Raw genomic sequence first — 16,543 nt, forward strand, 5'->3', positions numbered from 1 at the left:
ATATACATTAATTATATTATATACACCGATCAACCATAACATTAAAACCACCTCCTTGTTTCTACATTCACTGTCCATGTTATCAGCTCCACTTACCATATAAAAGCACTTTTAACTTCAAACAGCCCCCTTTCGTGGTGTTCTTCAATGGTCAGGATTCTCCCAGGACCACTACAGAGCAGGTATTACTTGGGTGGGGGGTCATTCTCAGCACTGCAGTGACACTGACATGGTGGTGGTGTGTTAGTGTGTGTTGTGCTGGTATGGATCAGACACAGCAACACTGAAGGAGTTTTTAAACACCTCACTGTCACTGCTGGACTGAGAATAGTCCACCAATCAAAATTATCCAGCCAACAGCACCCTGTGGGCAGCGTCCTGTGACCACTGAAGGTCTAGAAGATGACCAACTCAAACAGCAGCAGTAGATGAGCGATAGTCTCTGACTTTACATCTACATTGTGAGTGGACACAGTATTTAAAAACTCCAGCAGCGCTGCTGTGTCTGATCCACTCATACCAACACAACACACACTAACACACCACCACCATGTCAGCGTCAATGCAGTGCTGAGAATGATCCACCACCCAAATAATACCTGCTCTGTGGTGGTCTTGTGGGGTTCCTGACCATTGAAGAACAGCATGAAAGGGGGCTAACAAAGCATGCAGAGAAACAGATAGACTACTGTCAGTAATTGTAGTAACTACATGGTACATGGAACTATATGGTAAGTGGAGCTGATAAAATGGACAGTAAGTGTAGAAAGAAGGAGGTGGTTTTAATGTTATGGCTGATTGGTGTATTTATTATACAGTATATTTATTATAAGTTGACCAGACAAAACATGAAATATTTTGGCTACATACTGTCTTTTTTTACCTTAAAAGTAACCAGAAATAAAAGAATGCAAAATAAGTTTTAGGCTAGGAAAATAAAGGGGTCAGTAAGTGTCAGGTTGCTTCCATCTTTAAATTTCAAAAGACAGTGGTTAATAAGAACGAGGTCAAACAATAGATATTGGTGACAACAAATGTACAGACCAGATTAGGGCGACAAAACCAGAATAACTCATTCGAATGTCACTCAACAACCGTAAGATGACATCAAGTGACAGGCTCAGGGCTAAAAAGCCTTCCATTAGAAGCAAAGAAAAGCCAGGCTGAGGTTATCAAAAGACCATAGCGATTGGACTGTAGAGGACTGGAATAAGGTTGATTTCTCTGATAAGTTTAAATTGTATACCATCAGCATTGATAATAAGCCTATCTATACAAACTGGATGACTTATCAAGAAGGATAGTGATCAGAAAAGCTACCAAGAGGCCAAAGGCGACTTTGTAGGACTTGCAAGTCTTTACGGCCGAGATTGTTTAGACTGTGCGAGTAAAAACAATCTAACAAACTTTACACAACACTTGTCTGACATAAGGGAGGCACAGAAGCAGCTACTTTTGAAAAAGTGCTACATGGAGTCTTATTTGTACTCCGCAGAATGAAATGTGACGCTATAACTACCTGCTGCACCAGCACTGTCTGTTATTTACAGTCGACTGGCCTCCAGATTCTGCTCAGACCTTTCAAATAAAGGACGACCGAAAGTGCACAGTCACCTCAATGACTTTTTTTTTGTTGTTGTTTGTGGATACGGAGCGAGAGCAGAGCATCAGGAGCTGGCGCCTGCTCCGAGCGGACGTCTCCGAAGGCATTCACACTTAATCAGCTTCTTGTCGTTGTTCTGCTGCAACCGAGCAGAACTGCGGTGTCGTCTCTCAGGGGGAGGCTTCCATCGAGAAATGGTGCACTCGCTGTTCTTTGTACCGCTGGCTTCCTGTTTGTTTTTGTTTGTTTTTTAACTGCTGTAGTTTTATACCAGGAGTGAAGACGCACTTGTCATTCACACTTTGTTACACTAAAACTGCAGCTATTTCTTTCCTGCTGTACTTGCTGAAATGCAGGTGGATGAGTTGCTACAGACAGGGCAGCTGGATCTCCAAGGGATAAATGATTTGTGTGTGTGTGTGTGTTTGCCCAGTATTTGACTGCCAAACTGTCCATTTTTACTATCTGGTGGCCTTGTTTTTTACCACCACGATCCTGAACAGAATAAAGTGGTCAATGAATGAATGAATAATACAACCCCAAATCAGAAAAAGTTGGGACAGCATGGAAAATGCAAATAATTAAAAAAAACAATGCTCATTTTCTTACATTTAATTTGACTTTTGTTTAATTACAGACAGGATGAACCTGAGATATTTCATGTTTTATCTGCTCAGCTTCATCTAATTTATTAATAAACATCCATTCCTGCATTTCAGGCCTGCAACACATCCCAAAAAAAGTTGGGACAGTAAAGCATTTACCACTTTGTAATGTTGCCATTCCTTTTCACCACACTCAAAAGACATTTTGGCACCGAGGAGACCAAGTGATTTAGTGTTTCAGCTTTTATTTTGTCTCATTCTTCCTGCAAACACGTCTTAAGATGTGCAACAGTACAAAGCCATGCCTTTGTAATGTGTGCAGCATGTGGTTTTGCATTGTCTTGTTGAAAAATGCATGGACGTCCCTGGAAAAGATGACGTCTTGAGGGCAGCACATGTTGTTCTAAGATCTCAATGTACTTTTCTGCATTAATGCTGCCATCACAGAAGTGTTAATGACCTTTGCCAAGGGCACTGACCCAGCCGCATACCATGACAGACCCTGGCTTTTGGACTTGTTGCTGATAACAGTCTGGATGGTCCTTTTCGTCTTTGGTCCGGAGCACACAGTGTCCATTTTTTTTCCCAAAAAAGACCTGGAATGCTGATTCATCTGACCACAATACACGTTTCCACTGTGTGATGGTCCATCCTGGATCCCTCAGAGCCCAGAGAAGTCGACGCTTCTTCTGGACATGGTTAACATAAGGCTTCTTTTTTGCGCTGTAAAGTTTTAAGTGGCATTTGTGCATGTAACTCTGTATTGTAGTGCTTGACAAAGGTTTACCAAAGTAATCCCTCACCCATGTGGTTATATCAGCTATTGTTGAGTGGCGGTTCTTGATGCAGTGCCGTCTGAGGAATTGAAGATCACGGGCGTTCAGCTTAAGCTTGCGCCCTTAGCCTTTATGAACTGAAATTCCTCCTGATTCCTTGAATCGTTTAATGATATCATGCACTGTAGAGGGAGAAATATGCAAATCCCTTCCAGTCTTACTTTCCAGGTACATTGTTTTTAAACATTTCAATAATTTTCTCACACATTTGTTGACAAACTGGACTCATCAAAGACTCAGCCTTTCCTGGATGCTGCTTTTGTACCAAACCATGATTACAATCACCTGTTGACATCACCTGTTTGGAATCACATCATTATTTAGCTTTTTCACCTCATTACCAGCCCTAAATTGCCCCGTCCCAACTTTTTTGGAATGTGTTGCAGGCCTGAAATGCAGGAATGGAGGTATATTAACAAATGAAATAAAGTTGAGCAGATTAAACATAAAATATCTCGGGTTCAGATTGTCTGCAATCAAATAAAAGTCAATGTAAGGAACACTGCATTTTTATTTTATGATTTAGGGTTGTAATAATAATAATAAACCTAAAACAAAAATAGAATAAAAGGATTGACCTCTTGGGATATTCCCCTAGCATATCAGCGGCGAGATCCAATACCTCGGTTTGAATATCGGCTCTGCCACTGGTCTAATGGGTGGGATGATCGGACTAAGTGTGTGAGGTCTTCAAACGCTGTTTAAGGACCCTGGTTAGCAGATAGAAGTGCCTGTGCAGAAAGCATGGGTGAGAAGAAGGGGACTGCTAGGACTGAGCAAGGGTCGGAGGAGGCGTGAGCAGCAATATACCCTCCTCGAATGCAATCAGGGATCCCCAGCAGCGGAAGACAGATTAACTACACTAAATTGGGAAAAAAGGGGGAAAATGCATGAATAAATAGAATTAAAAAATCATCATCAGATCAGCCTCAACAACTAAATAAGTGCGCATACATACAAAAGGTGTGAAATCAGAGAAGCCAACTGGCTAATAAGTCCAGTAAACCAGAGTGAGCGGGATAACAGGGCAGAAATATCAGATTGTAACATATTAACACTTAATGAGGCACAGAGACTGCACTTAATGTGCAGATTAAAGGAACCAGCACTGTCAGTCACCTGCACCTTCATGCCCCCTGCTTATCCTTAATGGCTAAATATTCTATATTTTCATTGAATCCCATATTATATTTTTAAATGTGGACTTTGAATGTGTGTCTTCTGTGGCCATTGTCATATTTCTTTATCCTTCCAAATAAAATATGTCAGCCTGGGGGTTTTTATGCAAATGTGTGTTTAAAATTCTTCATCCAGCTTTTTCTTTTTGTTCGTTTCTATCTTTACACCAGTGCCGAGCACATCAGCTGCTGTTAGCGCCTGAGGAAATAGTTATTCACAGTCTCTTGCTGCATTCCCACATGTGTAGCAGCAGGCCTTGGCTAATGGCTTTTTTTGTAGTGTATCTTTTATGTGGCTTTGGACGTTCTATCAGGGCACTTAAACCAGTTAGAAGAGATATTCGCTCTGGAGTTCCATCAAAATATTATTTCAAGTTATGAATCAGATATTTTATGTTATATGAGCACAACACAAGAACAGGTTTAACCTACCTCACAGCCAGCTTTGGACTGGGTTGCTTGGGGGGCAGTGGGAAAAGCTGGGGTGGACATTGCTCATGTTACTTTAGTTTCGCCACAACCGGGGCGGAAAAATATGCGCTGCGCTCTGCCCACTGCACTACTCAAACAGCGGTGTATTAAACAGGTTGTTGTGCTGATATAACCTGCACACACACGGCGTTACTAAGACTAACAGTGAATACTACTTAAAATAATAACCCAACGCTTTCTAATTCCCACAGTAGCGGCAGAAGCCGCTCGCCCTGTTACAGGTTCAGAGATAATTAAAAAAAATAGCCTTTGATTGCGTTGTGCTGGGGGGGGGCAGTGAGAAAATCTGTTGGGGGGGGGGGGGGGGGGGCTGCAATCAGGTTGTGATTGTTGTGAACGCAAGATACAGAAGGGAAACCTGAGTGAGGAGTGTAAATGTGTAAGGCAGGGGCATAATATAGTTTATATCAGAATACATCAACATACACACAAGCTTTACAGTATTTGTGACTAATCATCCACGCCAAACCATAATACCAATTCCACACTTATTATCTCTATTTATTAAGAATTACAATAATGATTTACATCACTTTTCTACAGTCACCTTCTGATGCATTTTTCTCAGTGTTGTACCAACTTTTAAATGCCATCAACAAAAACATCAGTTTTTGGTAGAGCGTGTAGCCACTGATGCACCGCTGATTTCACATCATCATCACATGAAAATCTTTTTCCCCTTAAAGCTTCTTTGAGCGTCCAAAAAAGTGAAAATCATATACAGTGTATCACAATAGTGAGTACACCCCTCACATTTCTGCAAATATTTCATTAAATCTTTTCATGGGACAACACTATAGACATGAAACTTGGATATAACTTAGAGTAGTCAGTGTACAACTTGAATAGCAGTGTAGATTTACTGTCTTCTGAAAATAACTCAACACACAGCCATTAATGTCTAAATGGCTGGCAACATAAGTGAGTACACCCCACAGTGAACATGTCCAAATTGTGCCCAAAGTGTCAATATTTTGTGTGACCACCATTATTATCCAGCACTGCCTTTACCCTCCTGGGCATGGAATTCACCAGAGCTGCACAGGTTGCTACTGGAATCCTCTTCCACTCCTCCATGATGACATCACGGAGCTGTTGAATGTTAGACACCTTGAACTCCTCCACCTTCCACTTGAGGATGCGCCACAGGTGCTCAATTGGGTTTAGTCCATCACCTTTACCTTCAGCTTCCTCAGCAAGGCAGTTGTCATCTTGGAGGTTGTTTTTGGGGTCGTTATCCTGTTGGAAAACTGCCATGAGGCCCAGTTTTTGAAGGGAGGGGATCATGCTCTGTTTCAGAATGTCACAGTACATGTTGAAATTCATGTTTCCCTCACTGAACTGCAGCTCCCCAGTTCCAGCAACACTCATGCAGCCCAAGACCATGATGCTACCACCACCATGCTTGACTGTAGGCAAGATACAGTTGTCTTGGTACTTCTCACCAGGGCGCCGCCACACATGCTGGACACCATCTGAGCCAAACAAGTTTATCTTGGTCTCGTCAGACCACAGGGCATTCCAGTAATCCATGTTCTTGGACTGCTTGTTTTCAGCAAACTGTTTGCTGGCTTTCTTGTGCATCAGCTTCCTTCTGGGATGACGACCATGCAGACCGAGTTGATGCAGTGTGCGGCGTATGGTCTGAGCACTGACAGGCTGACCTCCCACGTCTTCAACCTCTGCAGCAATGCTGGCAGCACTCATGTGTCTATTTTTTAAAGCCAACCTCTGGATATGATGCCGAACACGTGGACTCAACTTCTTTGGTCGACCCTGGCGAAGCCTGTCCTGGAAAACCGCTGGAACCTGTCCTGGAAAACCGCTGTATGACCTTGGCCACCATGCTGTAGCTCAGTTTCAGGGTGTTAGCAATCTTCTTATAGCCCAGGCCATCTTTGTGGAGAGCAACAATTCTATTTCTCACATCCTCAGAGAGTTATTTGCCATGAGGTGCCATGTTGAATATCCAGTGGCCAGGATGAGAGAATTGTACCCAAAACACCAAATTTAACAGCCCTGCTCCCCATTTACACCTGGGACCTTGACACATGACACCAGGGAGGGACAACGACACATTTGGGCACAATTTGGACATGTTCACTGTGGGGTGTACTCACTTATGTTGCCAGCTATTTAGACATTAATGGCTGTGTGTTGAGTTATTTTCAGAAGACAGTAAATCTACACTGCTATACAAGCTGTACACTGACTACTCTAAGTTATATCCAAGTTTCATGTCTATAGTGTTATCCCATGAAAAGATATAATGAAATATTTGCAGAAATGTGAGGGGTGTACTCACTTTTGTGATACACTGTATATAAGCTCTCTCAGTCTCTCAGACAAGACAAATTACTACTCCTCCTGTCCATCCATTCATCCATTAATCTATGTATCTATCTATCCATCCATCTATCTATGTATCCATCCATCCATTTATCTATTCATCCATCCAATCTATCTATCCTTCTATCAATCCATTCGTGTGTTTGTCTGTCCATCCATCCTATCTGTCTGTCTGTCTATCTGTCCATCCATCCATCCAATCTATCTATCTACCCATCCACCCATCCATTTCTTCAATCTATCTATCATTATATAAATCCATTAGTCTGTCCTATCTGTCTGTCTGTCCGTCCGTCCGCCCAACCGCCCACCCATTTATCCATCCATCCATCCATCCATCTATCTATTTATCTATCTATCTAGATTGTGTAGTGTGTGACCCCCTATCGTCAATTAGTCATGTAGTGTGAAAACCACAATAAATTAAAAGACTCCCAATTACAAGAAATCAAGTCATGTAGTGTCAACTTAGCATTAATTGCACTAAGAAACACAAAAAATGTGATGCATCTAAGTGTGTGTGTCAACAGTTTGGGAAAGGGCTTTTCTGTTCCAACATGACTGTGCTTCAGTGCTCAAAACTACAGAAAAATAAAAAGACAGAAAATACAATAAAATCTTGATGATTTGATGTGTTTGGTTGGAAGAACTTCAGTGGCCTGAACTGAGCCGTGGCCTTAACCCTGTTGAAGCGATATCAAACAATTAAAGACCTTTTACGTCCACAAACATGACACATATATTGATTCATTTTCTACCATAAGTGAAATACTGATCAGGCATTGTGTTTATTTGTGGGAGTGTGTAGCTGCACGATTTTTTTACTCCCTGGAATTTTGGCAGCATCTATGAGAAATAATGTAACTAATGATTCTTCAAAAAAGCCATGAAACTGTTTTATGACCCTCCGTTACAGTACAGCACTTGTTATTTATTCAGCCTTTGGTTATATTGATGCTCAGTTTGTCCGGAATGTTCTAGTTTATATTATATTTTTATTATTTGGCATGCAGTAACCCAAACACACCTCTTGGTCTGGCATGTTGTGCTTTTTAGTGATAAATTCTGCTGCTTGTTCTACTTTACTTGACATGCTGAATCTATACAGTGATGGATATGAAAGTATCACCACTGACGTGAAGGTTTTTCTTTGTTACAGAGGCTGGATCAGGATCTGGAGATGAAGGTGAGTCTGCTAACACACACACACACACACATACACACACATTAAAACTTAAAGGAAGCTTTATTGACATGGCAAATAAGGACATTCATATTGCCAAAGCTTAGTTACAATTTTATGAAAAAATAATAAAGAATAAAAGCAGAGGAAATAAATAACAATAAAAAAGTACAATACACCGATCAGCCATAACATTAAAACCACCTCCTTGTTTCTACACTCACTGTCCATTTTATCAGCTCCACTGAACATACAGAGCAGGTATTATTTAGGTGTTGGATTGTTCTCAGCACTGCAGTGACACTGACATGGTGGTGGTGTGTTAGTGTGTGTTGTGCTGGTATAAGTGGATCAGACACAGCAATACTGATGGGGTTTTTAAACACCTCACTGTCACTGCTGGACTGAGAATAGTCCACCAGCCAATAATATCCAGCCAACAGCGCTCCGTGGGCAGCGTCCTGTGACCACTGATGAAGGTCTAGAAGATGACCAACTCAAACAGCAGCAATAGATGAGCGATCGTCTCTGACTTTACATCTACAAGGTGGACCAACTATGTAGGAGTGGACAGTGAGTGGACACGGTATTTAAAAACTGCAGCAGCGCTGCTGTGTCTGATCCACTCATACCAGCACAACACACACTAACACACCACCACCATGTCAGTGTCACTGCAGTGCTGAGAATGATCCACCATCTAAATAATACTTACTCTGTGGTGTACATGTGGGGGTCCTGACCATTGAAGAACAGGGTGAAAGCAGGCTAAAAAGTTTGTAGAGAAACAGATGGACTACAGTCAGTAATTGTAGAACTACAAAGTGCTTCTATATGGTAAATGGAGCTGATAAAATGGACAGTGAGTGTAGAAACAAGGAGGTGGTTTTAATGTTATGGCTGATCTGTGTATATTGGAGTTTGTCTGTGAAAATATGTGTGCATTTAGGTTAGAGTGTCTGAGGCTGGGCGCTGATGTTGGTCCAGAAGGCCTTTGGCTTGCAATCGACGTTCCAGTTGATCCCAAAGATGTTTAATGGGGTTGAGATCAGGGCTCTGTGCAGGTCCCTGGAGTTCTTCTACATCAAACCCATTACACCATGTCCTTATGTACTGCACTTTGTGCTCAGGGGCACAGTCAGGCTGGAATAGGAAAGGACCTTCCCCAAACAGTGGTCATTACATAATCAGACATACGTAGTTACCACAGATATATAGTCTCACTCTCCAGACACATAGACACACGCTCTAACAGTCTGTTCTCCGTCATCCAGCCTTGTATGGCAAGTCAATTGAATTACTCATTCATTGCTGATTATTAGTCAGTCTCTGTCCAAACCCAGCCCACCACTCTTCACTCCAGCTGATAAGTGATTGACAATGCATCGTGGGAAGCTACAGATGGTTATAAGGCTCATCTGAAATATGTCACTCTCTCCCTTTCACTCTGTCTGTCTTCCAGTCTCTCATTCTCCTCTCAGGGACGCTCTCGTCTCTCAGCAGCGCTGCAATATTAACACTCTGAGTACAGTTTGTTCATCTGAATACAGTCTCACTCGCACTCTGATTGTATTTTGATTCTCTTCGTGCTTCGTTCTTTGTTTTGTTTGTTATTACTGATAATATCGACTCGCATTTGTTTACCGACTTACTCCAACCTGCAGATGTTCTACAGCTGACAGCATTACACACAGGACTGAGGAGACAAAAAATCAACCACGTCGGCCATAAACAAAATCACTTATCCATCATTGCACTGCTTTAACCTTTATCCATCCAATAAAATTTTTACACCCACACATAAATCCCAATAAATAAATGAAGGCAGGTTATAAATAGCTACAGAGAGGAGGCACTTTTGTAGACGTCATTTGTGTTATAGATTGATATGGGCCAGCAGCAATGGCTTATGGATAATCCTGTCACGGGCCAGACGTGCTGGTTGAAAGATTGCAATGACATATCAGTCTGTATAATAGGAAAAGGTTAATAGTGTAGAAGGAAAAATATTAGGATTACTGATTATTAAAAATAAATATAATATGAAAGTTCTTCAAAAAGTTTCCTCACTTTTTTAACTCTATTTATTAAGAATTCTAAAAACAAAATACATCACTTTCCTACCCAGTCACCTTCCGATGCATTTCCCCCGGCATCGTACCAACTTTTTAATGCCATCAGCAAAAAATGGTTTTGGTTGAGCGCATAGCCACTGATGCACCTCTGCTTTCACATCATCATCACATAAAAATCTTCTTTCCCTTAAAGCTCCTTTGAGAGGTTTAATTACTACCTCTCCCATCCTCATTGTTTCCAATTAAAATATAAAAGTGTGGAAACTTCTTGAAGATCCGTAGTAATCGTAGTAATAATACGTTCTATTTATAAAGTGGCTTTCACTTACCCAAGGACGCTATACAAAGTAAATATTAGAGAATAGAACACATAACAGAGAAAAGAACACAACAAAGCTCAGATAAAGAGACAGAATAACAATGTGCAGTAAAGAAGAACGTTTTTAGTTGACTTTTGTCGGAAGAGATGGAGATGCAGACACTTTGGGATAATATCGTATAGACAGGTATAAGATTAGACAGTAAATATCCCATAATATATGTCAGACAGAGGGGACAGCTTTCACAGTAGGAACGCTATAAAAACTTGGTCAAAGAGGAAGAGGGTTGCTATTGCTATCAGTAAATTATCAGTAAATGTTTAAGGAGAATGGAAGGTCATCTGTCCATGAGCTGAAGCTTAGATGTAATTGGGTAACACAAATGCAAGTACATATTTGGACAGTCAAAAATAAATAAAACTAAAGATTTTAAGTGGCATGCTAATCAAAACACACACACACATAAGCCATCCAGAATAAACTCTAATTAAAACGACAGTGTTTGCTTGTTCAGTCAGTTCTGTGTAGCTCTGATAACGTAAATGTGTACAGTAAAGTTTTACTTCTTATATGTAACCAGGAGACATTCCACATCCCATTCCAACACCGTCTGCATCGTTACAGAGATGACCTCCACACTCCCTTAACTTTTCACAGGATTTTAGAGTGTGTCTGTAGACATTTGTGCCCATGATGGGGTCTGACTCGCAACCAGTGTTGATATTATGGAACTGGTGCTGTTTGATTTCCTGTCTAAATACAAAGCATTAGGATTTGTTTATGTGATTTTAAGTAAGGATTGACAATCAAGCGAGGATTTTTTAGAGGTTATTTCATCGTTGACAGAGAACATTGCTGGTATGCAGTCTATACCAGGGGTGCCCAATACGTCGATGGTGATCGACCAGCTGGTAGATCGTACATCATTCAAACAGGTCAACGTGATTGACATGAAATGTGGCCACTGTTTCGTTAATTTGTGGTTTGTTAGCATAGCTACGCCTCAGCCCGCCTGAAGCACTGCAAATTTAGAAAGTTTTCATTCATCAGTAGCCAGTTTGCGCCATTTTTGCATTTTTCCTTTTGTAACTACACTGTTTGTAGATGGCTGTTTCATTTATATGTGGAAGAAGCTGACGGAGAAATTTTAACCCTACAATCTTACATTCATATGATGTCAAGAGCCTCTGCTAGACAATTTTGGAACTTGCTGGCTGAGAAAAAAATATCCAAACATAAGAAAATGTGTCACATATTTGAAATTATTGGATCAACCTACTTGTGTGAATCAGCCTTTTCCTACATGAAAATAATGTACTGATGAACACCTGGAAGCCTGCTTTAGACTTGGCATTAGCAGCTATTGTCTAGACTACATAAACCTGGCTGACACCATTCAGTACAAATCATTAGAATAAGCTTAGTGTGATTTTTCAGTCACTTGCCCGGTGATGCTGAATATCAATATAGGCCACTGAAGCGCATTTAAAAAAGCTTTAAACCTTTTTAGTAGATCGCAATGACATATCGACTGAAATAGTAGATCTTAGCCACGAAAGTATGGGCACCCCTGGTCTATACAATCTATAGTTCGTCATAGTAGTGTTTCAAAATGAAGTAGACACCGCCTGACCCCGGGTTGAAAAATAAATGTTTCCTTGCATTGGCAGATACGATAGAGCTGGGAGACAAAGTGAGAATAATGAAGAAAAGATCAGAGAAAAATGGACAAATAGACAAAAGAAAACTGATAAGACCGACAAGTGTCAATAAACGCGGTGGGAGGAGAAACAGAGAGCGAAGAGACCGCTGGGTGAAGGTCGATAGATAGAACAGCGAGAGATAGCAGCGGAGAAGCTGCGAGATCCCGAACGATAAAACCGAGCGAGGTGAAAGTACACAGCATGGCAACCCAGACGCAGAGAATAAAGGGAAGCACAGCAGCGTTTCCCTGCGCTAAAAAATCAAATGTATTTTAATGGTTGCAGATAAATCTTGCGGGAAACCACAGAGACCTATCGAGCACTTTACAGAAGCGCAAACCGATCCCCAGATTCCCTCAGGGAGCTCAGACACTCACACACAGCTGCTAGTGGGGATTCAGATATAATACTGGCCAGCTGTGTCCTATAGTGCTAAATGTAATTTTCAAAGCTACACTATAGGGTCTGCTTGGATTCTGAACTGCCCAAGTTTAAATCTCAAATCCGCAAAGCCGCTCAGGTGGCGCAGCGGTAAAGTACGCTAGCGCACCAGAGCTGGGGTTTCGAATACATCGTATCGAATCTCAGCTCTGATTGGCTGTTGTTCAGGGTTAGAGGGTAAGAAAGTCGGATCATAGGTCCTCATAACTGGTGCAACTGCGGCCCCTGCTGGCTGACTGATGGCGCCTGCACAGGGCTGAGGAATAATGCTGATGGGGGTGTGGCCCTCCATACACAGTGCCCGTCAAGTGTATGAACTCGACTCGTGCAGGTGAAAAATGCAGTCTGTACTGACTGTACGTGCCGGAGGGGGCGTACGTCAGTTGAGAGGCGTCCTCAGTCAGCAGTGAAGGGTCGAATCAGTATAGAAGACGCAATCAGGGTAATTGGACACGACTAGATTAGGGGGAAAAACTGGAGGAAAAAAAAATCTCAGATCTGCCTAGCAGGCACAGTTGGCAGTGCCTATAGAAGACAAAATTGGCCACTAGTCTGCTGGGTGAAAAAGGCTAAAAAAGTAGGTGAGGTATTCAACGCTGTGTAAGGACCCTGGTTAGTAGCCAGAGGCGCCTGTATAGAAGTGGAGGAACGTAAAGATCAGTGCATGACTCTCCATGTGCGAGACTGGCCTCACGTGCAAATCCACCCAAGTATGGTCGAATAAGAGGGGGTCGGAGGGCTGCACACGCATCAGAGGGAGCATGTGTCAGGCAAATATACCCTCCTCAAACACGATCAGGGTTCCGCAGCAGCTCAAGACTAATTGGCTACAACTATATGGCCAGAATTATCCCATTCCAAGCCCCCCATTTGCCTCCACTCCCAATTCCAGAGAACAAGATTTTTGAATATGTCTGTGGAACTTGGCACCCATTCAATTACAAGAGCATAAAAGGGTTGGCACTGATGTTTCACAAGAAGGTCTGGCTAGCAATCAACTTTCCAATTCATTCATTTTAAATATCTGTGAATGTGGGCAGTTGTAGCCAAAGGTTTAAGGTACAAGACTACAAATCAAAAGGTCACTGGTTCAAGCCCACCACTGCAAGGTTGTCACAGTTGAGGCCCTTAATATACTGTCACAGTACTGTAAGTCGCTTTAGATAAAAGCGTCTGCTAAATGCTGAAAATGTAAATGTAACCTTGCCTAACGGTAGGTACAGTGTGGTTGGGTTTAAATGACTTCAGCCTTTTCATACAAACGTCTTTGTGTGTTTTTTAATCAACCGCTTTATCCTGGTCAGTTCTCCCTGGTTCCATTGGGAAATGCAGAAATACCCTGGACCGGGTGCCAATCTCCCACAGGGTTTCATCCACCCCTCCTCTTAGACATAGCCAATCATGTGTAGACCTGCTGTGTACACTCTCAGCCAGCCATTAGTACCACTGAGTTTCGAACCTGGTGTTGGTTTAGCTTGACAGGCTGCTGCGCCATCACAGGAATATGCTGGGCAGGGCACCATTCTACCACAAGGTTTCGTCCATCCCCCCTTAGACATAGTCAATCATGTCCGTGATTAACTCTCAGCCAGCCATTAGTACCACTGAGTTTCGAAACTGGTGTTGGGCTAGCTTAACAGGCTGCTGCACCATCCGAGCGTCCATTGCTCATTTTAATCAAACATTGTAATCTTTGTATATATGACCACACATCTCATCTGGAAATCGTTTTCCTATTCCATGTGATCATCCCGAAACATCAGTCAAGCTTTAAGGTGTCATTTTGAAGTAGTGGCGTCCATATAGCTCAGCACCCTTTCAGCCTAAAGCTTGATTGACTGTTAGCCGGCTTTAACCTTCTGGTTTTTATTTATTTCCTTGGGGCAGGCACTCAGGTGGCGCAGCAGTAAAACACAGTAGCACACCAGAACCGACATCTCAAACTTGTCGGTTCGAATCTCAGCTCTGTTACCAGAAGACAATGATTGGCTTGTTGTTCATGGGGGGTGTCTAAGGGGATTCCTCATAACTGGTGCAATTACGACCTCTACTGGCTGATTGATGGTGCCTGGACAGAGAATAATGGGGAATAATGTGTGATCAGGGTGTGTCTCTTCGTACACAAAGCTGATTCGCATATGAACTCGACTTGTGCAGGTGAAAAGATTCAGTTGGGTACTGCACACGTGTTGGAGGGGGTGTGTGTTGGTCACAGCTCTCCTCAGTCAGAGTGGAGGTCAACATCAGTAGAGAGGAAGCATAATGCAATCGAGTAATTGGATACGACCAGATTGGGAGGAAAAAATTCCTTGGGGCTTAAGGTAACATTATATGAAGCAACCGATGTTCCATGTACATGAACTAGAGCTTCCTGGACTACTATCCAGATGCTCGGTCTAATTAGTGCACTCAAACTAACTGTTTTTAAAGGGGAGGAGTCTCACAGAGAGCCGTATCACATGCGGAGTCACTAATGTTTCCTGCAGGTGCCTCAACCAGCCAGCAGAGGCCGCAATTGCAGCAGAGCCAGTTGTGCAGGTTGGATGCTCGGCCGAGGTGATTGGACGGCTGAGATTCCAGCTTGCGTACGAGATCTCAGTGGCATATTTCTCGCATCTCAATCATTTACTCAAAACATTCGTGACTCTGTGGGAAATCCCCGGTCCAGACCCGGCGTCAGCCAACCCCCAGCGAACGAGACGACCAAAGGGAATAAATTATAACGAGCTGCTTCATTATGCTAAGAGAATCGTCTCTCACACTCTCATTAAAACACTGTTTGCTGGATTTAATTACAGTCCAGAACTTTAAAGACACGTACCTGAAGGACTTCACGAGCCGGAATAACCTCATTAGTTCAGTTTACGGAGCAGTCATTTTCGTTTCGGCCTTCTTTCTGTGCACCTGTAGTGGAGAGGTTTTATCTCCTCGCTCCAGCTCTACATGCGTGTGTTTCATTTTAAGAGGCACTTATAGTGCTTAGATTATTGTAAACAATGTCAAAGCCTAATTGCAGTGATTAATCGCCATATCGCCGCAGCCTGTAGTGATGCACTTCTATGGATTAGCCCGCACTTCATTAATCCTAATTACCGGACCGCCACATCCGCTTACCGTACAGCCAGGGATCCACACTAAAGACCAATTATTATTTAATGTTGTTAGATTTTCCATAATCAATACCGCAGTCACACGCAGGATCCAATTACGGACGAAAGACACGGTAAAAAGCCGTCACGTGTCAGTTGCCGCTTTCATAACGTATTTTTTTATTTACAGCTTTCCGTCTGGGCGGCTGAATCGTGTCTGATCGCTCCTGTTAAGAGGTGGTCGCGTTCCGTCTCAGAGCGCTAGAAAAACACTTTCGGTCACTGTTACCGGGGAGAATTAATGACCTCACCTTACCTCCCCGAGGCGAGGCGACGACAGCCAGCCTCAGCAGCTCCTCCGGGTGCGGACCTATCTCGTTGGCCGCACCATTGCCATGGTAACGAGGTTAGGGGGTTAGGAAAGTGAGTAATCTAATCTCGCCATTTCAGCGGCTTCGTATAGGAGGCCCGGACGGTCGAACGGAAGCACCGAGCATCTGATTGGACACTCAGCGCTTGTTAACTTTTAACTTCTAACAACGCTCGAAACATGCCGCACTGTGTTCGACCCCTGCTCACTTGGGACAAAAGTATGACACCTGGCTATGACCTTATCGGACATCCAGTTCCATTGAAAATTACATTTTCGGCATTTGTACTGGTCATCAA

General features: G+C 42.6%; 1 protein-coding gene across 1 annotated transcript in view; it reads left to right on the forward strand.

Annotated features, from left to right (window-relative positions):
* The window catches only part of tmeff2a (transmembrane protein with EGF-like and two follistatin-like domains 2a), a 181,342-nt gene that overhangs the window by 103,321 nt on the left and 61,478 nt on the right, over window positions 1–16,543 (forward strand). The window contains exon 4 of the mRNA XM_063006317.1: window positions 8,223–8,249. Coding sequence (XP_062862387.1) covers window positions 8,223–8,249 — 27 coding nt within the window. The remainder of the gene's footprint in view (window positions 1–8,222; window positions 8,250–16,543) is intronic.

The sequence above is a fragment of the Trichomycterus rosablanca genome, chromosome 12 (genome assembly GCF_030014385.1).
Source record: "Trichomycterus rosablanca isolate fTriRos1 chromosome 12, fTriRos1.hap1, whole genome shotgun sequence".
NCBI lineage: Eukaryota > Metazoa > Chordata > Actinopteri > Siluriformes > Trichomycteridae > Trichomycterus > Trichomycterus rosablanca.